Genomic DNA, 25074 nt, shown 5'->3' with positions numbered 1-25074 from the left:
AAAGTTAACCATTACATGACATCACTTCTGCAGTCGGCTGTAGACGGCGGACAAAATTCTTGTGCAGTCTTTTGCACTTTTCAACAGACACCGACAGCCCTGGAAAAAGACGGCCGATCGTTCGGCCGACGATCGGTACCTGTGTACGGGGCTTAAGTTAAAAAACTTTTAGATGTTTTTCTTAGTAAACACAATGTACAGGGATATTGAAAATGCTAGTGACACACATACACACACACATTGAACTGAATGGACCAGTGCCTTTATTCAACGTTACCAACTATGTAACTATGTAGATCTTTTAATTAAATGCTGACAATTGGGGGGACACTTGTGAGCAGGTATCCAAGATGGCTGCGCCATAATCCTGCTCCTCACCCGCTAGTCACATCGGCTGTTTTCTTGGCACCCTGTGGAGTCCTTTACACCCACCTTCAGCATCAAGCCAGCTGAGGATGAGGCTCCCCGCCCACAGACTCTCCAGAAGCCCCGGCATTTAGTTTGGAACCTCTGCCGACCCTGTTGATAGGTGAGTCAGACTTACTTTCAGATGCTGACAGTATCCCAGAGGCACCTTTATCACCACAGCCTCTTCCACTGAGAGACGCTGAACTCCTGGGGTGCTTTATGACCATGCTGCAGACAGAGTTATCCACAGCCACCACTAAACTTGCGACCCACCTCACAAAGGAGATCAGCAAACTGGGGAGCCACACAAATGACCTGGAGGACAGGATGAATGCAGTCATCACATTCATAGAAACTCATGAGCAAGATCTGTCTGACCTTAAAAAAGAGCTGACATTGGCCCTACTGCGGCTTGAAGATTTTGAGAATCATGCTCACCGTGGGAACCTATGCTTTGGGTATCCCCAAAACTGTCACGGACTTTACATTACGCTACCAAATTTTCTCTAACCTCTCCCAATTTACCCTCCAGAAGAGGCGCCAAATGAAGCCATTTACTACTGCCCTACTGAACCACCACATTAACCACTTAAGCCCCAAAAGATTTTACCCCCTTCCTGACCAGAGGGTATTTTGCGATTCGGCACTGCGTGACTTTAAAGGACAATTGCGCGGTCATGCGACGCTGTACCCAAATGAATTTGACGTCCTTTTTTTACCACAAACAGAGCTTTCTTTTGGTGGTATTTGATCACCTGTGCGATTTTTTGATCATGTGCTATAAACAAAAAAAGAGCGACAATTTTGCAAAAATAACAATATTTTTCACATTTTTTAATATGAAATTCCCCCCAAAAAAATGTAAAAATCAAAATTTTTTAACATTTTAGGCCAATTTGTTTTCTGCTACATATGTTTGGTAAAAAAAAAATCGCAAAAAGCATATTTTGATTGGTTTGAGCAAAAGTTATTGCGTTTACTAACTAAGGGAAAGATTTTTGTAATTTTTATTGTTTTTTTTTTAATGGCGGTGATCTGCGATTTTTTTTGCGGGACTGCGACACTTAAGCCCCGGAAGATTTTACCCCCTTCCTGACCAGGGCCTATTTTGCGATTCTGCACTGCGTGACTTTAACGGACAATTGCGCGGTCGTGCGACGCTGTACCTAAACGAATTTGACGTCCTTTTTTTCCCACAAACAGAGCTTTCTTTTGGTGGTATTTGATCACCTGTGCGATTTTTTTGGGGGGACTGTGACTTTGTGGCGGACAGATCGGACCCTTGACTGACATTTTTGACACTTTTGGGGGTACCAGTGACATTACTACAGTAATCTGTGCTATACATATGCACTGTTACTGTAAAAATTACACTGGGAGGGAAGGGGTTAACTTTATTGGAGAGGGAGGGGTTAAGTGTGTCCCTAGGGGCGTGTTTCTTACTGTCATCGGATGTGGCTGTTTGTGTAACAGCACAGATCAACGGTCCTACATAGCAGGACCGAGTGATCTGTGCTTTTACACAGGGGAGAATGACAGGCGGCTGTGTTTACATTAGCCACCTGCCTTTCTCCCTCTCTACCCGACGATCGCGAGTGACCGGCGGACATCGGGTCCGCCGGTCACACGCGCCGGCTTCTTCGGGTACGAGCGGGGGCGGGAGCGCGCCTTTGGTGGCGCCCGCTCGCCCCCTATTCGCTCCCAGGCTAGTGACGTACCGGTACGTCACTTTGCCTGGGAGGGGCTGACCGCCGCCGTATGTAGTCATGCGGCGGTCGGCAACTGGTTAATTAACATCTGGGGCTTTCCCTTTTGGCTGTCCTTTGATCTCCAGGGCAAGAGCTACTCTGTCAGCACCCCCAAGGAGGCCCAGACGAAGCTTGAAGCCTTACATCTTCTTCCCTTTGGAAGTTCCAGTCCTGGACCAGCGCAGCCCCGGGCTCTCAGTGGGCCCATAGTCAGCTTAGCCACCTCTGGGAGAAGTCTTAAGGCCGCAAGAGATCTTATTGCTGTGCACCTTCACGTTCATGTTCCAGTTCTTCACATTTCCCTCCGGGCTGAGAGTTCTACTGTTATGTTTTTCTGGTCTCTGTTTTCAGTGATATCTGTTGAATCTTTCCTAATACCCCTCTTGAGCGATTATGCATTCTGTGCCCAGTCCCCAGAGAAGCATCCTGCACTCATCAAAGATGTCTATCTTGAAGACGGATGTGCCTGTTGCTTTTGAATTGGCGCATCAAGCAACTTGCTGTTGAACGCTTTTATCTTTTTTGCCCATTGAACACTGCAGAACTTTCCATAGTGTTCCTAATTATGCCTACACGTCCCGACCTTAGCTGGAGGTCCCCTCCCTTTATTTTTATGTATATATTGTAGACTTCTGCTCTAAATGGCTTCTCCTGGAGGCCCACTATGGGCTAAGGGAAAAGATGTTAATGTTCTACTGTATGTGACGTGAAGTCCCGCCCTTTTCTCTATGTTATCTTTACATATTTGTATTATATTATACGTTTCCTATTAGTTACCAGGATCATGCGCATTGAACCGGGGGGTCACAGTGTTAGAGCCTTGTCTCCCTCCAGACTTCTCTTACAGACATTTTTGTACATATTTATAGTAAATAACCTGTTGGCCTATGTTTCTCCACTTGTGTTTTTATTTTTTAAGGGGCACCTTTCCCTAACCAGATTGCACACCCCACCTCCCTTCCTCATCTTCCCTGTCCTCTTTCTCCTTTTCTTTCCCTTTCCTTCCCCTTACTCTACCCTTAGTCTCCCCCCTCCCCCCTCCCCATCGCAGGTTGAGTTAGACTCTGGCTTCCTGCAAATCCCCCATACTTTTTTCCTATCTCCATGGGAGCTACTGTGTGTGTTATATTTGCAGCCATGTGTGTGCGGTTGGAGTTACCCCCCCAGACGTCCCTTATTGTTGGGATGTATTCCACCTGTTTGGTGGTTCCTACCTACGGCTACCGTATGTTCTTTTCTCTTCAGTCCTCTTCCTCTTTTTCCTTTCTCTCACCCGTTCTCTGATTTCCCTTTGGGTCCCTTAGTCCATCAGAATGCCAGCAAGTCGCCTTCTAGGGCATTTTTTAAGCGTTTATTTGTTGATGAGCGCTTCCACCCCTTCCCACCATGGCCACCCCTCTGTTGAAAATCCATTCACAAAACATCCATGGCTTTAACTCACCCCTCAAGCATTCCAAAGTGCTTCACCACCTTCAATCCCAACAGGTAGATATAGTATGTCTCTTACTATGCACCTAATCGGTTTCAACATACGTTTTTTTCCCATCTTTGAAAAGTAGTCTCTCATCACCAGAAGGGCCTGCTCCTTATTATGCTGGACTCTAACATTGTCCTCAACTCCATTTTAGACAGACGACATGCACAATCTCACGTCCCATCCCACAAGGCTCAGATGTGTACAGTCTAAACAACACTTTCAATTGTATCCAATAAGGCAGGCATTTGTACTATATAGTTGAAGGTAAATCTATAGAAAATTGTACAGAAAATTGTAAGAAAATTGTATAATGTATGGCTAGCCTTACTATTAATGAAGAAGTCTGGGAAATATTTTTTTGCTGTGGCTTGATGTACTGTAGGTCTGTGGAAAAGCAAATATAGGAAAAATCACATGCATATTTGTTAACCAACATTACCAAAGAAATATTAAATCATTGGAGTGAGGTATAGACAGAAACTTATGTTGCCAACATACCTACATTAGAACAATTATGGTGTTAGAAAACCCTCATAGTGGGACTTTACCAGCAAGATAATACAACTGTATAAAAAAAAAACATATTATCAATAGGGAATGAGCTTTGAGTTTGAGTCACAGGTAAGTTCGACTAGAACATCGGGTGTTCATTCGTTTGTAGAAAAACGAACAAATGTGGTAGTTCGTGGGAAATTGACCCGCCATAATGCAATGCTTGTGATTGGCCAAAGCATACACCTTGACCTGTATGCTTTGGCCAATCACAGCACAATGTCCTGTCAGAGCCTTGATTGGCCAAAGGCAGGGTGCCTTTAGCCAATCATGGTTCAGGGGCTAAGTCCACCCCCCCCCCCCACACTATATAAGGCTGCTGCTTACACGGCAGCCGTGTATAGTGTGTTAGAGGATGATATAGGAGTGAGATTAGGCATGTAGTTAGTGGATTGTGCATTTTATATATTAATAGATCAGCCAATGTAGTATATATATATATATATTTATATATATATATATATATATCTCAGCTATTGCAGGAGATAGTGCAGTATATATATCAGATAGTTCAGTATATGTATATTTATCAGTTATTGCAGGATATGTTTTAGATCAGATAGTGCAGTATATATATTTATCAGTTATTGCAGGATATGTATCAGATCAGATAGTTCAGTATATATATTTATCCGTTATTGCAGCATATATATCAGATAGTTCAGTATATAGATTTATCAGTTATTGCAGGATATTGTCAGGGTTCAGCAGCAGCTAGGGAGACCAGACACATGTAGCTACACATCAAAATGGAGACCAAACAATATAGATAACCTTAAAGTGAGATTTATTACAGTGAACCACATAAACAGGCATACACAGCAATAGTGAACATGGAAAATGCCAGCAAACAAAACCCAACCCCAAAGACAAAATAACTAAAGAATCGACTATCTACAAATATATACAATATACTGGACAAGGGGAACTAGGAAGCAAGGAAGGGGGCAAACTAGACTGGATACTAGGCAGAGAGCAGGAGCAAGGCAAGGGGTACAGGATAAAACAGGGTATAAATCAGGACCACAGCCACTCAGTTCAGGCTGCAAGGAGGCAATCAAAATAGTGACGTGCCTGGGAAACGGAGGAGCAGCCTTAAATAGCCACCTGGCAGCTGAACACAGTTGTTAGTGATCATAGAAGCCTGCTGGCTTCTGGGAGACACCTGCTGGTGGACACTGGAACTGCAGCATTCAGCCCAGGGCAACACAGTGCCACCAGCAGGTAAACTCAACCCTAAAAGATATATATCAAATCAGATAGTGCAGTATATATATTTATCAGTTATTGCAGCATATATATCAGAGAGTTCAGTATATAGATTTATCAGTTATTGCAGGATATATATCAGATCAGATAGTGCAGTATATATATGTATCAGTTATTGCAGAATACAGTATCTCACAGAAGTCAGTACACCCCTCACATTTTTGTAAATATTTTATTATATCTTTTCATGTGACAACACTGAAGTTCGATACAAGTTTTAATGACAGTTTGATACAATGTAAAGTAGTGACTGTACAGCTTGTATAACAGTGTAAATTTGCAGTCCCTTCAAAATAACTAAACACACAGCCAATAATAACTAAACTACTGGCACCACAAGTGAGTACACCCCTAAGTCAAAATGTCCAATTTGTTCTCAAAGTGTCAATATTTGTGTGGACACCATAATTTTCCAGCACCGCCTTAACCCTCTTGGGCATGGAGTTCACCAGAGCTTCACAGGTTGCCACTGGAGTCCTCTTCCACTCCTTCCATGATGACATCACGGAGCTGGTGGATGTTAGAGACCTTGCGCTCTTCCACCTTTCGTTTGAGGATGCCTCACAGATGCTATATAGGGTTTAGGTCTGGAGACATGCTTGGCCAGCCCATCTCCTTTACACTCAGTTTCTTTAGCAAGGCAGTGGTCGTCTTGGAGTTGTGTTTGGGGTCGCTATCATGTTGGAATACTGCACTGCGATCCAGTCTCTAAAGGGAGGTGATCATGCTCTGCTTCAGTATGTAACAGTACATGTTGGCTTCATGGTTCCCTCAATGAACTGTAGCTCCCCAGTGCTGGCAGCACTCATGCAGCCACAGACCATGACACTCCCACCACCATGCTTGACTGTAGAGAAGACACACTTGTCTTTGTACTCCTCACCTGGTTGCCGCCACACACACTTGACACCATCTGAACCAAATACGTTTATCTTGGTCTCATCAGACCACAGGACATGGTTCCAGTAATCCATGTCCTCAGTCTGCTTGTCTTCAGCAAACTGTTTGCGAGCCTTCTTGTGCATCATTTTTAGAAGAGGCTTCCTTCTGGGATGACAACCATGCAGACCAATTTGATGCAGTGTGCGGCGCATGGTCTGATCACTGACAGGCTGACCCCCCTTTTAGCTATATTTTCTTTCAGCTAGGGGTGTATTCACTTTTGTTGCCAGTGGTTTAGACATTATTGGCTGTGTGTTAAATTATTTTGCGGGGACAGCAAATTTACACTGTTATACAAGCTTACAGGCGCTATTTCTTCTGCTCCAGACATGGGTGTTTTTGTTGTTGGCGCACCAGCACTAATAATATTAATGGCACAATTGCTGTACCTCCTTGTGCATCTCAGGCACTGTTCCTCCTGCTCCAGACGTGGGTGCTTTTGTTGTTGGCACACCAGCACTAATACTATTACGTGCACAATTGCTGCACCCCCTTGTGCACCTCAGGAGCTATTCCTTCTGCTCTACATGTGGGTGTTTTTGTTTTTGGCGCACCAGCACTAATAATATTAACCAGTTTACCACCGGAGGATTTTGCTGTCTTCCGTCCAGGCCACTTTTTGCGATTCGGGACTGTGCGACTTTAACTGACAATTGCGCAGTCATGCAACGCCGTACCCAAACGAAATTTACGTCCTTTTTTTCCCACAAACAGAGCTTCCTTTTGGTGGTATTTGATCACCTGTGCGATTTTCATTTTTTGCGACATTAATTAAAAAAAGCGACAATTTTGAAAAAATAACAATATTTTTCTACTTTGACAGTTAAAAAATATCCAATATATTCAATTTTTGTCATATATTTAGGCCAAAATGTATTTAGCTACATGTCTTTGACAAAAAAAATTCTCAATGAGCGTATTTTTAACCGCTTACCCCATTCCTGACAAGGCCATATTTTACGATTCAGCACTGCGTTACTTTAACGGACAATTGCGCGGTCGTGCGATGCTGTACCCAAATTAAATTTATGTCCTTTTTTTCCCCACAAATATAGATTTCTTTTGGTGGTATTTGATCACCTGTGCGATTTTTAATTTTTGTGCTATAAACAAAAAAAGAGCGAAAATTTTGAAAAAATAACAATATTTTTCACATTTTTTTATATGAAATCCCCCCCCCCAAAAAATTAAAAAATCAAAATTTTTTATCATTTTAGGCCAATTTGTTTTCTGCTACATATTTTTAGTAAATAAAATCGCAATAAGCGTATTTTGATTCGTTTGAGCAAAAGTTATTGCGTTTACTAACTAAGGGAAAGATTTTTGTCATTTTTGGTGTTTTTTTTTAACGAGTAATGGCGGCGATCTGCGATTTTTTTTGCGGGACTGCGACATTGCGGCGGACAGATCGGACCCTTGACTGACATTTTTGACACTTTTGGGGGTACCAGTGACATTTCTACAGTAATCAGTGCTATACATATGCACTGTTACTGTAAAAATGACACTGGCAGGTAAGGGGTTAATTTTTATTGGAGAGGGAGGGGTTAATGTATGCCCGGTGCTTACTAACGTATGTCGGGGGAGGTGACTGAGTGACACAGGGACACATCGCAGGTTCAGCTATACTGAACCCTGCAATCTGACCCTGCCTGTCACTTAGGAGATCAGCCCACTTTGTTTACAAAAGCAGGCGGATTTCCACACTAGATACCCGACTAGCAGGGAAGAGCAGTGGTGATCACCGCCGCTCCTCCCCTGGCACGACTCCTGCTGTAAATGAATATAGCGGGAGCGAGCCTTTGGCGGCACGTGCGCGCCGCCGAGAGAGGGGAATTTCTGGTGACGTAGGTCTACATCGCCAGACGATAATGAGCCACTTTGCCGCAGTACAGTCAACGTGACTGGTCGGCAAGTGGTTAAGGGCAAAATTGCTGTACCCCCTTGTGCATCTCAGGCGCTATTTCTTCTGCTCCAGACGTGGGTGTTTTTGTTGTTGACACACCAGCACTAATAATATTAAGGGCACAATTGCTGTACCCCCTTGTACATCTCAGGCGCTATTCCTTCTGCTCCAGACATGGACACTTTTGGGTGGAACTCCGCTTTAACACTTGCCTCCTTCTGCTCCATCATGTGGACCGCAAGGTATGCACCAGACGAGACCACACACCGTGTCTGGTCTAACATCTTATGGGAATAGTTTTACATGAGATACAAATAAAGTGGAAAAATACCAAAGATACACCAGTAGAGCAAACAGCCCCAAGATCAATCATCTCATATCCATCTGATAGAAGACTGTCATTGTGTAAAAGAATAATAATAAAAATGGCTGACTACAGATCATTATTTTGGACTGGGTCTCACAGTCACTTTCTGCCATGGGGGGGAGGGCTTCCTCACTAGAGCTGGGTGGTTTTTCTGCTGCTGATGTGGCGTATTACTCCTATTGTCTGTTATAACTCTCAGGATCTTTCTCTTTGGTATGTCCCACTCGTGCAAGCATTTGTCCACAGTGATTTAATTGACTGCGCAGTGTGTGGGTGGGCTACTTGTTCAAGTGCCAACAATATCTATGTGTTCAGGTTTATTTTGTTTAATCAACTAAAGAAAAGTAGCATTCACTTATAGCAAGGAATGAAGCTGTGACTCAAAAAAGCAATATTTTTGTAAGAAAACTTGTTTTTACAGAGTAAAGACGTTATATAACAGCTAAATCTGTATCTGTGTAATTTTTTCAAACCTTTACCATAAATAATAACATGATATTAGATGTTTTTTTACTCCAGGAGTGTATAATGAGTTTTGAAATTCTAGAGAAATAACTAAATAATGCATTACAATTTAAATAAACACATTAGATTTAAGTCAACTAAAATAATTTTAGTCTACTAAAATGTGCTGGAGATTTCAGTCAACTAAATATGACTAAAAGACTAAAACTAAAATAAAATTTTCAGTTAAAAGACTAAAATGAAATCGAAATTTGCTGCCAAAAAAACACTGCTTGTCATGAATATAATATAACTCCTATAAGGGCCGAATTATGAATTTTGAATAATATTCTAACAAATGCCTTGGGTTCTCTATAGAAGACCATTTTTTTGTTAGCAGGGAATTTGGCTTACTGATGTATCAATGTGATGTAATGATAATGTGCAGTTTTACAAAATAGGTGACACGGCTGCAGTTGTTTTAATATACTTTTATTGATTTGTATAAAAAAAGATTAACAGTATGTCTTTTAACACAGTTTTCACCATCTTGTCTATAAAGCCCCACTATGGGGGTTTCTAATGCCATAAAAGTATGTATACTGTGGCCAGCCAATGGTTGCTTTAAATGAGAAAATGAAGAGAAGAAAGGTGATAACTTAGTGATAAAGTGTATAAATTAATTGCAACAGCACATATTTCTGTCCATGATGACATGATTTTTTTACATAAAAATGAAAAGTAAACTCTGTTAGAAACTAGTTAAATATGGTGAATTATGTTAATAGTGTGCTAGTAAATATGATAACTCCAAAATAAAGGGGTACACTCCAACAGTTTGTCCTAAAAATCTGTATGTTAGTGCAAATAAAAAAGTATAACGGGCAGTACGCAGTTGTTTTTGTTGCAAGTACCCTAATACACCTACAATCACCCGAGGAGCAAACAGTTTCTCTTGAAAAAAAAACAACACTGGGATTAGGACACAATAGAATTTTTTGCACTCACCAAAAATAGTTTTCTCCATGGTGTCTATTTATAAGTGCTTTTCACCCAAGATTCTCTAATTTTTCTAACTAAATTGTAGGTAAAAATGTATGGTGAAAGTGTAAATCTTGGGTTAAAACATTAGACAACAGACCCCTTAATGTGCATTTTTATCTTTAATGTATTTAAAGAGGTTGTAAACTCGCATTTTTTTTTTCACCCTGCAAGAGAAAGACATAATGAGCTAGTATGCATCGCATACTAGCTCATTATGCAATACTTACCTTAGAACGAGCCCCCGCCGTGCCGCTCACTCACCTCTATGACGGGCGACATGTCCAGTCGCCCGTCTTCTGGGATCGCTGCATCCGGCCATCTGATTGGCCGGAGCCGCGGTGACGTCACTCCCGCGCATGCGCGCGAGAGCCGACAGTCACGGCACGGGACTCTGAAGGAACTGCACGAATGGCCGTTCCTTCAGAGCGCATGCGCCAGTGACGTCACTGGCTGCATGTAAGGTAAATATCTCCTAAACGGTACATGTTTATGAGATATTTACAGTACGGATAGGTAAGCCTTATCATAGGCTTACCTATAGGTACAAGTTGTAGAGGAGGGTTTACTAGAATCTGCACTTCTTCAGCTCTGATCCCAATCTCCAATTGCTCATTGAGTCTCTGCCCCCTTTCTTTTTTTTGCATGACATGGGTCCATTCTGAATAGGCGAACTAAGAAAATAGCTCCTGGAATCCACTGATAAAGAGACACTATTCTAGCACCACAGATAGCAATGTGTTTTTTTATTCTTTGCCAAAAATTATATAAACATCCTTTTTTTTTTTTTTAATATTGCTATTTTTTTAGTGGTTAATTATCCCTAAATTAGTGTATTACTCTACATGTTTCACAATGATAAACAGTAAGAGTTTTTAGCAAATTTCATAACAGATTCTTACCTGCTTCCGTAGATGCAGAAACATGCCATTCTAGTAACTTACCTCAAGCTAAATGGCAGGGTCTTCTTTCTATAATTAATAATCAGTGTATGCTAGGCATTTTTGGCTGGTATATCACCAAAGGTTAAATGTATGCTAAATTAAACCAAATACAGGTTTAATTTCAGGGGTCTGAAATTTTGCCTGCTACATGACTTTAAAACACTACATTTGTATTGTTTCTCTGTTTTTTTAAAATCATAGATGGCTGAAATGTAAAGGTAATTTTTAATTGTTACAATACAAAATGGCCAGTATAATCATTACATACAATATATTACAGCAAAGGTTTAACAAAAGTGTAGTTTTCCTTTAACACACTGAATTACTGATGTTTTATTTCCATGAAGTGCCACTGAAGTAGAACATTTAAAATGTCAGAATTTGTGTTTAATTCTGTCAGCTGGTCGTAGATGTTCTTGACAATACAGTTATTAATTAGTAATTTTACACTTGGCAGCTGTCTCCTTCCATAACTGCACACTGATAGCTGAAGATGCCATTAAGAAGCTAACATTATTGCATGCATAATGGGAAATTATTTAGAAAAGCATATGAGCTGGTTAAGTGATATTTTGTGTTACCTGTTACAGGTACTTCCACAGACCTGCAGATGGATCAGAAGTAATGTTTGACCCAGTGTCCATAATGAATGTGGACATTCTAAATTACTGCCAGAAAGAAGCTTGGTGTAAATTGGCATTCTACCTGTTGTCCTTCTTTTACTACCTGTACAGGTAAGTTATATAAAATCTGAAAAAGGGATTTTTCTGGCAATGAAATATCACATTCAGTAATCAAGCTTAGTTCTTTACTTCCAAGTAAGTTTAATCAAAGCATTATCTTTTCTGAATATATTTTTATAGACTTTAAGTACATATAAACCCTAACAATGAATTTCTCTTTGCTCCCTTTTGATCTGTTAAATATAATATCAAAGGAGATTTGTCATGTCTGTTCAATAACTGCAAAAAATTCCTGTTGCTCCTGTCAGAAATACATTGCTGTCTCCTATCCTCTGCCCATTACAGATTTATCTCAAGATCTTAGACAAACCTACAAAGGCCAATCTGGGAACTACAGAACACTTACTACCTATGTTATGGAGATGAGAGAGGAGGAGGTGTTCTATAGTCCTAACAAAGGTCCTGTCCTAGGGTGACAATGAACAGCAAACTCTTTGTGGTGAGACGAAAATAATCTAAAAGGCAAAATGTATTTCAGAGAAATACACTATATTACCAAAAGTTTGACATAGATGAGCGAGTTTTAGATGGAGGAAAACTGTCTGGCCTGCACAGAGTCCTGACCTCAACCCGATAGAACACCTTTGTGATAAATTAGAGCCAGGCCTTCTCGTTTACATAAGTGCCTGACCTCACAAATGCTCTTCTGGAAGAATGGTCAAACATTCCCATAGACACACTCCTAAACCTTGTGGACAGCCTTCCCAGAAGAGTTGAAGCTGTTATAGCTGCAAGGGTGGGCCAACTCAATATTGAACCCTACGGACTATGACTGGGATGCCATTAAAATTCATGTGCGTGTAAAGGAAGACTTCCCAATACTTTTGGTAATATAGTGTATGTATGCAGTCACATAGACATTATACTAAAGACCTCTAGTTGTGCAAGGTGTCTCAACATTGTTTTGCCATAAGGTGGGCAATAGAGGTAGGCCTGCTGTACTCTCTCAGTAACAGACCTAGTCAGGCAAATAAATCTATGTGAGGACATGTGTGGTGAACTGTGTGATTTACTGTTACTCAGCTATACCGGTATAGAGTAGTGGACTGTCAGAGTAGAAATTTGTATTCAAAGAAAAACAATTTTGGGCAGTTAAAAAACAAAATCAAACACAAATAACAAGATACAAGAGCACTGGACTATATAGAGCTAAAAACGCGTTTAACTTAATTTGGGATCTAAGCATTGAGTGTCCTAAGGATATGCTTTTATTGTGGCATACAACACTTAATAGGGATATGTTTATCAGGTGCGCTAATCAATATTAATTTATTGATTAGCGCACCTGATAAACATATCCCTATCAACTTCACTATTAAGCTCTAAGGTAGCAGCTTTTCAATACCTAATCAGCGCACTTTCATTTTTTCACTCATACAACACTAAATGATAAGCAATGCTGAATGCCGTGCCAAGTGGATAATAGTGATAAGGAAACAGCTTTTATAACTTAGTGTCGTGTCATCTAATGATTTAGGCTGGCCATACACTATACAATTTTCTTATTCAATTTCCTTTAGATTTACCTTAAACTATGTAGTGCAAGGGCCTGCCTGATTGCATACAAATTGAAAGTGTTTAGGTTTGACCCTACATTACATGGTTTTGGTAAATCTAAAGGAAAATTGAACAAGAAAATTGTATAGTGTATGGCCAGCCTTAGGAACACTGTGTGCTTCTGTAGAGTGCCTGCAGGCATTTTCCCTAATTTAAAAAAATACTGATTAGCATTGATGTGCTATAAAGTTACATAGTTACATAGTTACATAGTAGGTGAGGTTGAATAAAGACAATAGTCCATCCAGTTCAACCTGTGTAGGTGTGTGTGGCTGTAATCATCTCACATACCACTGAATGTTCTGATCCTTGAGATGTAAGTCTAAGAGTCTTTTGAAAGCCACCATACTACCCGCAGAAACCACCTCTTGTGGTAGAGAATTCCACAATCTTGTAGCCCTAACAGTAAAGAACCCCCCACGTTGCCTGAGGTTAAAACGCTTCTCCTCTAATCGCATTGTATGCCCTCGAGTCCTCATGCAATCCCTTCGAATGAACAGCTTTTTTTCTAAGCTGGGATCCTCATTAAGATATTTATAAATTGCTATCATGTCCCCCCTCAGTTCTATGATGGATGTTTTATATCAAAATGTCAGTACTAGGAAGTGTAATCCACACTCTCATTAACAAAAGACTTAAAATTTGGTATCTGGATTTGGTATGCATGTACTTTGAAACATTAGGCCAAGTCCTAGAACTTCAGTAAACTGCATTTGAATTTGAAACAGTATTGTTAAAATTGTTTAGCTGGCGAATACAAAATAACAGTTTTATTTCAGAAGTGATTTTTAAACTTAAGTCCTGCACTGACCTTGATAGCCACCATCCAATGTGCACTGACTTTCTGATGTGCCTTACGAAAATATTTATTCATTGTAGGGATTGTTGGAGGTCCGCCAACAGCCATTAGTGGCTTTCAGTACAGGAATATGAAGATCTCAGATCTTCATGCTTGCAAAAGGGTGCCTTTTGAAGATTAATAATTGGCAATCTTGTAAATCCATTTTCTCCCAAACTAGTGTGTTCAGAAAAATTTATTTTTTACATATTCCTTAAAATGTAGATTGGTTTTTCAAAGTTCGGGATAGAGTAGGAAACAATTAACTTGTTTTTTTTTTTTTTTTTTTAATTTTGCAGTTAGGGTCCCTTTTTGGAAAGATTTCCCTTAAATTTCTGTCATAGAGAAACAGTTGGAAATAAAAGACAATCTCTTCAAACTGAGGGAATACCCCCCTCTTACAGGATTGTGATCAAAACAGGTTATTCTATTGGAAGATTTGACTTCACCTCCTGTTTCTGTGACAACTCAAAAATGTCAGATTTCACATCACTTTTTGCACCAAAGACAATGGTGACAAGGACCAATAGTCTGGCTGAATCTAGCCAACAGGGAGAAAGACAGTAAAAAATAAACTGTTTTTTATTCAGAATGAAAAAAAAAAAAAGTTTTGTTTTTACATACAAATTAGGCCAATTGGATGTTTTACCCTTAGACCAGGGTTACTAAATCATTATTCCGTGTGTTTTGACCTGATAAGTACATTTAAAGAAAATGTTGCCAAAAACATTTTTTTTCTGACAAGTTCCAAAATCAAGCATAACAAGATATTTCCTACATGTAACCAGAACTACAGATTTTCAAAGATAATCAAGGGAATTTATAAAGGGGTCATAGACACCCTTTATCATTTGCAGCTTGCGCCCAATTTATTTACTTGTTTGAGACAGGTACATGATTCTGTCACACTGGACAATCCTTCCTCAGTGCACTCACTCTTGCCCTCCAACACCGGCCACAGTGCCTGGCACGCTGACAAGTGCCTGGTGGAAAAGTTGTGTACTAGGCATGGATGAAGCCTAATGAGGAACTAAGAGACTAGTTCCCCATCATGTCAGCTTTACTTTTCATTGACAGCATATGGCAGTGGGCAGATTCATAGCCGCTGTTCAGACCCATAGCGGCTTTCAAATCCACCCACTGCTGTGCACAATCAAAAGTAAAGCCTAATACACACTAGCCAAATGTCAGGCGGCATTAGCTGGTTCCATAGAAACTGGCCGACATTTGGCCCATGTGCACGGCAGCCGGTCCGACAGAAGCCTGTTGAAGGATTGTGTCCTAAAAAGGTTTGCCAACTGCCTCCCGATTAACCCATGGCTGAAAGCTCAGAACGGAGTGTGCTGGCGGGGGGGGGGGGGGGGGGTGGTCCCCTGGTCCCCCTGTCAGACCACATAAGCTAAGCAGGGGAGATTGCTGTACTATCAGATTGTTAGTACAGTGGCTCTGACCTGAGCTATCAACCAGTGAGTTGAACGAAAAGAACCTAGTAGTGTGTACGAGACTTAAAGCAGACCTGATTACATCACCTTTGTTTACATTTAGCTTTCAGACAGGAAATCTCCAGGCCGAAAATGAAATGAGGCTGGGGATACAGCCCTGGGCGGGAAGCTGTCACATACATAAAAGCTTCCCAGCACAGGTACGACCCACGCCAGCTCAGAGTTAGTTTTAATCCTCACTAGCTTCCTACTCTGAGAAGTAATTATTTAAGAAATTGCTGCTGCCATAGCAACAGGTTCTTAAAATGTAGTAAGAACTGCCTGAATTTCTCGTACGTGTCGGTAACATTACTGACACTGCTGTAAATGCTTAACTGAATTAGGCACAGGTAGGTAGTTCTTAAAGTAACAACCACCAAAACTTTGCTAGGGCTAATTTAAACTCCTCTGAATCTTTTCAACCATTGTTTCATTGGTTGTTGCAAGAAAGTGAAAATAGGAGCAATATCTATTGTTGGCTAACTAAATATATTTTAGTGCAAGCTTCTGAGAATTATTAGCTCTCTTTGACATGCATGGTGTTACCTTGTGCCGATAAACTATTTTCATGGATAGGATCTCACATTGGTTGATTTCTGGATTTACTGTTAATGCATGTGAGAATACTGAGATTGTTATTGCACAGCATCCTATAAATTTCCCAGTCTGCATACATGAAACTCCCTGTACTAATGCCACTTCTTCCTCGCACGCAGGGTGGGGGCCACTGTACGTTATGTCAGCGCGTAGGATGCTGTGCTTCTGCTGGTGAGTGATTCGTCCCTAGTCCCACATACATGCCCCCACTCCTACTTACTTCTTTGCACTGCCACTTTCTGCATGCTGGTATTGATAATCAGTCGAAAAAACACTATCCTCTACATTGGTAGAAATACCTTAAATCATGTTAAATGACTCATATTATTATATTATTTAACTAATTCCCACAACCATTTTAATCATGAATGTATCCTATTTAACATCTGCAAAGCTTTATTACTTGAATTCTAACACATTTTTCTCTCTTTTCTAATACTTCTTCCCTTCTCTCCCATCTGCATTACCCTATATTTTCCCTGTCTTTCTTGCATGTTTTATTTCTCCATCTTCCTTGTCACACTTCTCAGTATGATATACACACTCGTCACTTTTTGAATTTCGCCTGTTTGAATCTGAATCAACGAGACCGAGGAAGGAAACTTAGAGGGATTAAGGTCCTTGCTGGTGGAAAAGATGTTGAAGGAAATCTCTCCTTCCGAAATTCCTGCTGGTGGAATGACACTCTCTCTAAATATTCTTTCTACCACAATTCTATCTCCCCCTCTCCTCTCTCTCTGCTTTGCTCTGACTCCCCTTTTCCTCTTCCCCTTCTCCTTTATGACTCTCCCTCTTTAAATCCTTCTCTTCTCCAGCCTTCCTTTTTTTCACCCTCTCAGATCCTTCTTGTTTATAGACTGCTGCTGGCTCACAGCTCTTATTTGTCTGTTTGAAGTCTGTGACTTTATTTCTTTAGAAATGTGTGAATTTTTCTGTCAATAAAAGATATATATATATTCACTATGTGAATTAATTTGTGTATATTTGTTTGGTAAAGTAGGTGTGTAGATGATGGAAGAATAATGCTGCTTCTTCTTGAATAGAAGTAGAGCTAATATCCTCAAAGTGACCCAACCATTATGAAAACAAAAAGAAAGTACACATAGTCTTGTGGAACTGCAGTGTAAAATGTTCAATAATTTGAAACCGATTTTGAGAGATTTATGCAAAGAGCATTTATATTATATTATGTGCCAGACAATGTGCCTGGGAGGTTGGGCTAATTTACTAGTTAAAGGTTAAACCGTATTCATAGTCGAAATGTAAAACCAATTATAATTATTTCCAGCAATTCTTTCTAGCCTACTCCTATTAACCGGTTGCCGACCGCCGCACGACTATATACGTCTGTAGTCAGCCCCGTCCCAGGCAAAGTGACGTATATATACGTCACTAGCCTCTCACTTCCTTGTGAGCCAATAGCGGGCGAGCGCCCACCCCGGCTCGTTCCCTGGGAAGTAAGTGCGTGTGACCGGTGGACCCGATGTCCGCCGGACACGCGTGATCGTTCTCCGTGAAGGGAGAAAGGCAGGCGGCTGATGTAAACAAGCCACCTGTCATTCTCCCCTGTGTAGGAATGGTGATCATACGGTTCTACTATGTAGGACCGTTGATTACTGTTCCTACACTAGTAGCCATGTCCAATCACAGTAAAAAGCACGCCCCTAGGGACACACTTAACCGCTCCTTCCCCAATAAAGTTAACCCATTTTGCAGTAACAGTGCATATGTATAGCACTGATTACTGCAGTAATGTCACTGGTAACCCCAAAAGTGTCAAAAATGTCAGTCAAGAGTCCGATCTGTCCACCGCAATGTCGCAGTACCGCAAAAAAATCGCAGATCGCCGCCATTACGCGTTAAAAAAAAACACCAAAAATGATAGAAATCTTTCCCTTAGTTAGTTAACGCAATAACTTTTGCGCAAACCAATAAAAATACGCTTTTTGCGATTTTTTTTACCAAACATATGTAGCAGAAAACAAATTGGCCAAAAATGTTAAAAAATTTTGATTTTTACATTTTTTTGGGGGGAATTTCATATAAAAAAATGTGAAAAATATTGTTGTTTTTGCAAAATTTACGCTCTTTTTTTTTTTGTTTATAGCGCAAAAAGTAAAAATCGCACAGGTGATCAAATACCACCAAAAGAAATCTCTGTTTGTGGGAAAAAAGGACGTCAAATTTGTTTAGGTACAGCGTCGCACGACTGCGCAATTGTCCGTTAAAGTCACGCAGTAAAAAATTCGCAAAACAAACCCTGGTCAGGAAGGGGGTAAAATCTTCCGGGGCTTAAGTGGTTAATCTGAACCATCCTAACGTTTAAAAACGTACTTTGTGAAGATGCTCACACATTTACTTCCTTGACTTCTGTGACATGTATTCATTATGTTCTGTGAGTATGCCCTGATGTGTCGCAGAATTCACAGAGCCTGCCTTCTGAACTACAGAGGTGTTGAGAGGAGGGGTTTTAGGAGGCGGAGTCAGTACAGGAATCACTGCTTGCAAGCAGCAAGGTACCATGGGATATGCACTTAGAAATGTAAAGTAAACAGCAGAGGAGAAGCTGAAAAACATCCAGGGAATCCAGGAAGTTATGGTAAAAGGTGGGCAGCAGACAGGGTGAACTCACAACATGAAAGGAGATTTTTCAAGTAAGCTTTTATTGGGTTTGTCAATAATAACTATTGCTTGTTTTGCTATTACAATGCTGATGTTATAAAATTAAAGTGTATGCTGTGACTATAGAAATCAATAAATTGTGTGAATATTCACTTCAATTATTTATTCATCTGTAGATGAAATACATAAAAAAGAATGTACTTTTCACATGACTGGATAAAGTGAATATTCACACAATTTTATTGTGCAAAGATTCTCAATTGCTTTAGTAAATCAACCTTCATATTTGAATAAAACATCATGCATGTTTCATTAACCTTCTTAGCGGTATTCCCGAGCGTGGCTCGGGGTTACATTTCAGAGCCAAAAGCGGTAACCCCGAGCCACACTCGGGGTACTGCCAGAAGCATCGCTGGATCCTGTAAAAGAGGTTTCTTACCTTGTCTCCGGGATCCAGCGATGTGTCTCGGCAGTGTCTCGCGGCGGATCTTCCTCCCGATCGTCTCCGTGCCCCGGCTTCCGTCTCCTGCGACGTGACGCTCGCAGGGCGGTGGAACCGGCGGCAAATTCAAATGTAAAAACACACCAAACACACTGATACTATTCAAAGTAAAAAAAAATCACATTAGTTTGCCCCCCAGTGCCCTTTCCTGCAGCACAGTATATATATATATATATATATATATATATATATATATATATATATATATATATATATATATACACGTAATTCTTGTGAATGAGCAGCCCAAACCAACTGTATACATTATATATATATATATATATATATAATATATATAATAAATGTATATAGTTGGTTTGGGCTGCTCATTCACAAGAATTACATGCAAAATAATGGTACCGCTTCCAGCACCTAAAATCCAAAAGAATCATACCGCCAGGGAGGTTAAACACTTCCTTTCCACAATATGTAGATAATGCCTAATGCGCACAATACATTTTTTGTCATTCAACCCAGCGGGCTGAACAAAAAACAACCTGAGGAGGTCGCTGTACTAACTATGTGATGTTAGTACATCAACCTCCCTGCAATGCTCTAGTTTTCTCACAGGGAGATCACATCCCCCCCCCATCAGAACACACACCGGTAAGTGCTCACAGCCATTGGCTGCAGCTGCTGATCGGATGCCATGTGTACAGGGCTTTAGCATGATCCCCCATGCTGAAAAAGCATCAATTTACATTCTTTTCTCAGCTAGGAGGGCACAGGTATTCACACTCCTAGCTGTGAGACCACACAGTCACTGGCAATTCTGAGTTTTTAATAATGATCAGGAACCATCACTGTTTGCCAGTAAACAAACATACAGTATAATGTCCCAGCTGTCTGTGTATTTATTTGTCTGTACATTTGTTGTGCACAGAGCAGTGTTAATTTCGTCGACTAAAACCGACTAAAACGTTTTCGTCGACTAACATAATTCAGATGACTAAAATACGACTAAAACTAAAATGGCATTTTAGTCTTAAGACTAAAATACGACTAAAACTAAAATGGCATTTTAATCTTAAGACTAAAATACGACTAAAACTAAAATGGCATTTTAGTCAAAAGACTTAACTAAAACTAAATGAAAATTTAGATTTTGAATATTAGATTTTTCACTCCAGGACCAGCAGTAGTATATAATAAGTTTGGAAATTGTAGAGAAATGCTTAAATAATGCATTACAAATTACAATTGAACTACACCCATTCGCTTATAGATGACTAAAATGAGCTTTAGTCGACTAAAATATATTGGAGTTTTAGTCTACTAAATACGACTAAAACTAAAACACTTGCAGAAGACTAAAATGGGACTAAAACTAAAATGCCATTTTAGTCCTAAGACTAAGACTAAAACTAAATTGAAATTTGCTGCCAAAATTAACACTGGCACAGAGAAAGAAATACATTTTTTAAAGACACATATTTTTTTTATTAATAGTTGTCTCTTTGTCAGAGCTATTGTAATAAATATGTGTAGGTATTTATTTAAATATTGTCCCAAAAAATGCCTTATATGTCCTTAACCAGTTCTGGACCAGAAGGATTTGCCCCCTTAATGACCAGGCCATTTTATGTGATTCGGCACTTTACCGGTTTATTGGTTACTTTAACAAAAAATTGTGCTATCGTTCGATGATGTACTGAACTGTAAAAAAAAAAAGAGCGACAATTCTGAAAAAAAAAAAAAAAAAAAAAAATATATATATATATATATTTCACATTCTGCTATATAACATTACCAAAAAAAAAACATTTTTCAGACTTTTAGGCCAATTTGTATTCTGCTACATATTTTTGGTAAAAAAAACGCAATAAGCGTATTTTGATTTGTTTGCGCAAAAGTTATCGCGTCTACAAACTAGGGGAAATATTAATTTCATTTTTATTTAGTTATTTTTTACTAGTAATGGCGGCAATCTGTGATTTATAGTGAGACTGCGACATTGCGGCAGACAGATCGGACCCCTAACTGACATTTTTGACACTTTTGGGGAGACCAGTGACATCACTACAGTAATCAGTGCTAAAAATATGCACTTTTACTGTTATAATGACATTGGCAGGGAAGGGGTTAACCTAGCTGGTGATCAAGAGGTTATAGGTAAGCCTAGGGGCGTGTTTACTAACTGTGGGGGGCTGGGCTTTTGAAATGATCATAGAGACATGTGATCCTATATAGAAGAATTACAGGTGCTCTGTGATCATTTCAGAGAGAAGAACGGTCAACTGTGTTTACAACAGCTGCCTGTCCTTCTCTTTCAGCGGGGAGCAATCTCAGGTCAAAACTCCAAGCTTAACTTTTGTTTTGTTTTTTTATTTTTTTGTTTTTTTTTGCATGAGGAAGGTTTTAGGTTTTATTGCTGTGTTCTGATTGAGGAAATTCCTCTCATTTCTAGTTCAAGTTATACATCAGGAACTCTAAAGTGAAGGAAAATCCAATCTTAGACATAACTTCCCATATTCAGTTGGAAGAGATAACTCAGCCGCCGCGCACCTCCCCTGGCCGAATTGGTTAGCAGGTAAAAGCAGCCTCAGCTCAATTCATCCAGACCACGACTCCAACATGTTTTGAACCACCCTCTGGGCTTAATCATGGAGATTCCCATATTCAGTGCTAATTTTCAATACAGTGATTTTTCCCTCAGCTGAAAGTTGGGTAAAAATTCTCTGGTATGGACACACATATACAAAAACCAAAATTATATCCTTTCCAAAATCATCTGTGGTGGGTAGCTGACTCTCTGGCACCCTGTGGTGGGTGACTGGCTTTCTGCCACCCTGTGGTGGTGGGTGGCTGGCTGGCATCCTGTGGTGGATGGGTGGCTGGCTGGCACCCTGTGGTGGGTGGGTGGCTGGCACAGGGGCTGTGGGTGGCTGGCTGGTACAGGGCCTGTGGGCTGCTGACTGCTACAGTGCCTGTGGCTGGCTGGTACAGGGCCTGTGGGTGGCTGGCTGGCTGGTACAGGGCCTGTGGGTGGCTGGCTGTCTGGCACCCTGTGGTGGGTGGCTGGCTGCCTGGCACCCTGTGGTGGGTGGGTGGCTGGCTGGCACCCTGTGGTGGGTGGCTGGCTGGCACAGGGGCTGTGGGTGGATGGTCGGCTGGAACAGGGCCTATGGGTGGCTGGCTGACTCGCTGGTACAGTGCCTGTGGCTGGCTGGCTGGCTGGTACAGGGCCTGTGGATGTGTGTGGCTCACTGGCACTGGGCTGCTGTAGGTGGGTGTATGGCTGTGATACACTCGCGCGAGACTAGTCCAGACTCCAGACAAGGCTGTCCAAGGCGAGGGAGGCGGCCTAAGAAGGCAGAATGATGTCACAAAAATATCTGCAATATCGGTAACTTCCGGGGCCGATTCCGATATATCGGGGAAAGTGCATATCGGCCCTCGCTATGTCGGCCTTCCCGATAAACGGTCGATCCCTAATCTTAATGTATTCTATGTATTAAGATAAAAAAACCTTCTGTGTGCAGAAGCCCCCCTCAGCTCCTTTAATACACACCTGAGCCCATCTTTATCTAGCGATGTTGCAGGAGTGCCTCAGCTAACTAGGACTCCCCTCCTCATTAGCTAAGACAGCAGCGTGGCGCAATTGGCTCCCGCTGCTGTCAATCAAAATCAGTCAGCCAATCAGAAGAGAGAGGGGCGGGGCTCAGAGTCTGAATGGACACAGGGAGCTGTGACTTGGCTCGGGTGCCCCCACAGCAAGCTGCTTGCTGTGGGGGCACTCGACAGGAGGGAGGGGCCAGGAGCACAGAAGAGGGACCTGAGAAGAGAAGGATCCGGGCCACTCTGTGCAAAACCAACTGCACAGAGCAGGTAAGTATAACATGTTTTTAATTTAAAAAAAAAAAACAAGACTTTATAATCACTTTAACTATACAGGACAGATTCCTCTCTGACAGGTGAAGGGCTTCTCCCAGTCACCAACAATACAAGCATTTGACAAACATTTTCTTTCTCTTACAGAGCGAGAATAAAATGCATATAGTAGCCTGTGATTCCAAGAAAAGCTCAGACTTGCCTTTTTTTTATAGGTTAGGGCCACTATTGAGTTAACTCAATTTTGGTGAACTGAGGGTTAATCAACCTCCCACCAATGTTGTCGCCATTGTATCTGGCCTCCTCCAAGCCTATGGCACACTTTTTAGGGTTGACTGTAACTCCTGCTTTTCTAAGGGAATATATTACTGCTTGCCCCAGGACAAATGAGACTCTTAATTAGGGCTGTGGATGACTACATTGTCCAAATAAGTGGCTGCATATTGGTGATGTGGTCTTAACGTCTTGTCCATCATTCTCTCAAATGAGGCAGGAGCCCCTATGCAAACCAAAAGGCATCCACCTTATACTGGAATGAACCCTCAAAGGGAGAGGGGTTTCCATTAGGGTTATCAGCCAGTGGCTTTTAGTCAGATCTAAATTAGCTATGTGCTATGTCACACGAGGCATTGGATAAGTATTGAATTTTGACACACTATTCAACTTTCTGAAATTGTTAAAAGATCTTATGATTCCATCTGGATTTGGAACCACCACTAATGGACTTGATCAATTACTGTGGGATTTCTATATCACCCCCAACTTTAACATGTTTCCTATTTCATCTGAAACTGCTTTCCACCTGGTTTTGGGTATTCTGTATGGCTTTGTATATACATTTACATGGACACCAGGCTTAGTAATTATGTCATGTTGTATAACTGTGATCAGTCCAGGTATCTGAGAAAAAAAAGTCTATATTCTTTCTCACAAACTCTTTTATGTCATTCCTTTGGAAAACCAACACGGTTTTAGTTATACGCACCCCAGGTGTAAAGGGGTTGTACCACTTTGGGGAGTGGGCACCGCTAGCAAAGTTTCCCTGTCCTTCCAAGTTTTTTAAGAGATTGACATTATATATTTGCTCTGGTTTCCTTCTTCCTGGTTGGTAAACTTTATAGTTTATTTTCCCCACTCTTTCCATAATTTCAAAGGGACCCCGCCACTTGGCCAAGAATTTACTCTTGACCATTGAGACTAGTACCAGCACTCTGTCTCCAAAGTTATGGACCTTGGCACCCCGATTAACAATCATTCTCTGTGCTTCTTGGGCTTTTTTCATAGGTTCTCATACAAGAGGACTGACCTCTTGGATTCTGAATCAGCAAGATATGCTTGATAATGCTTCTATAGGGCGTGGTCGCTCTCTCCCATGTTTCTTTTGCACCATCAAGCAATCCACTGATATTTTCACCATTAAGTAGTTCAAGAGATATGTACCCTGTAGATATCTGGTGTACCTCCCATATAGCGAACATGAGATATGGCAGTAAAAAAAATCCCAATTTTTCCATCCTTGTTCATCCGTTTTTTTAACATGTTGTTTAACATCTTATTAAATCTATTCACCAGGCCATTAGTTTAGAGGTGGTAGACAGAGGTACGGAGGTGTGTGATTTTATAAACATGCATAATTCCTTTGTGACTCTGGGCATAAATGGTGTGCACTGATCCGGTAATATTTCTTTGGGAATGCCCATGTGGCTAAATACCTGAGCAGGTTCTTTGGCCTTAGCTGAGGTATTATGCAAGGGAATGGCTTCAGCATACTGTGTGGCATAAGTCAGTGTTACCAGTATATGCTG

General features: G+C 40.9%; 1 protein-coding gene across 3 annotated transcripts in view; it reads left to right on the top strand.

Annotated features, from left to right (window-relative positions):
- Positions 1 to 17271, top strand: part of CNIH2 (cornichon family AMPA receptor auxiliary protein 2) — a 266126-nt gene extending 248855 nt beyond the window's left edge. For 2 of the 3 annotated variants that reach the window (XM_082270126.1, XM_082270124.1), the window contains 3 exons: positions 11689 to 11832; positions 16434 to 16485; positions 16845 to 17271. In XM_082270126.1, coding sequence (XP_082126252.1) covers positions 11689 to 11832; positions 16434 to 16467 — 178 coding nt within the window. In that variant the 3' untranslated portion in view covers positions 16468 to 16485; positions 16845 to 17271. The remainder of the gene's footprint in view (positions 1 to 11688; positions 11833 to 16433; positions 16486 to 16844) is intronic. The other variant, XM_082270125.1, reaches the window with a different exon arrangement.
- Positions 17272 to 25074: the final 7803 nt, after the last annotated feature.

This window comes from Pelophylax lessonae (genome assembly GCF_965119305.1).
Source record: "Pelophylax lessonae genome assembly, chromosome: 10".
In the NCBI taxonomy this organism is placed as follows: Eukaryota; Metazoa; Chordata; class Amphibia; order Anura; family Ranidae; genus Pelophylax; species Pelophylax lessonae.
The sequence above is the reverse complement of the archived record's forward strand: the minus strand, read 5'-3'. Positions and strand labels throughout refer to the sequence as shown.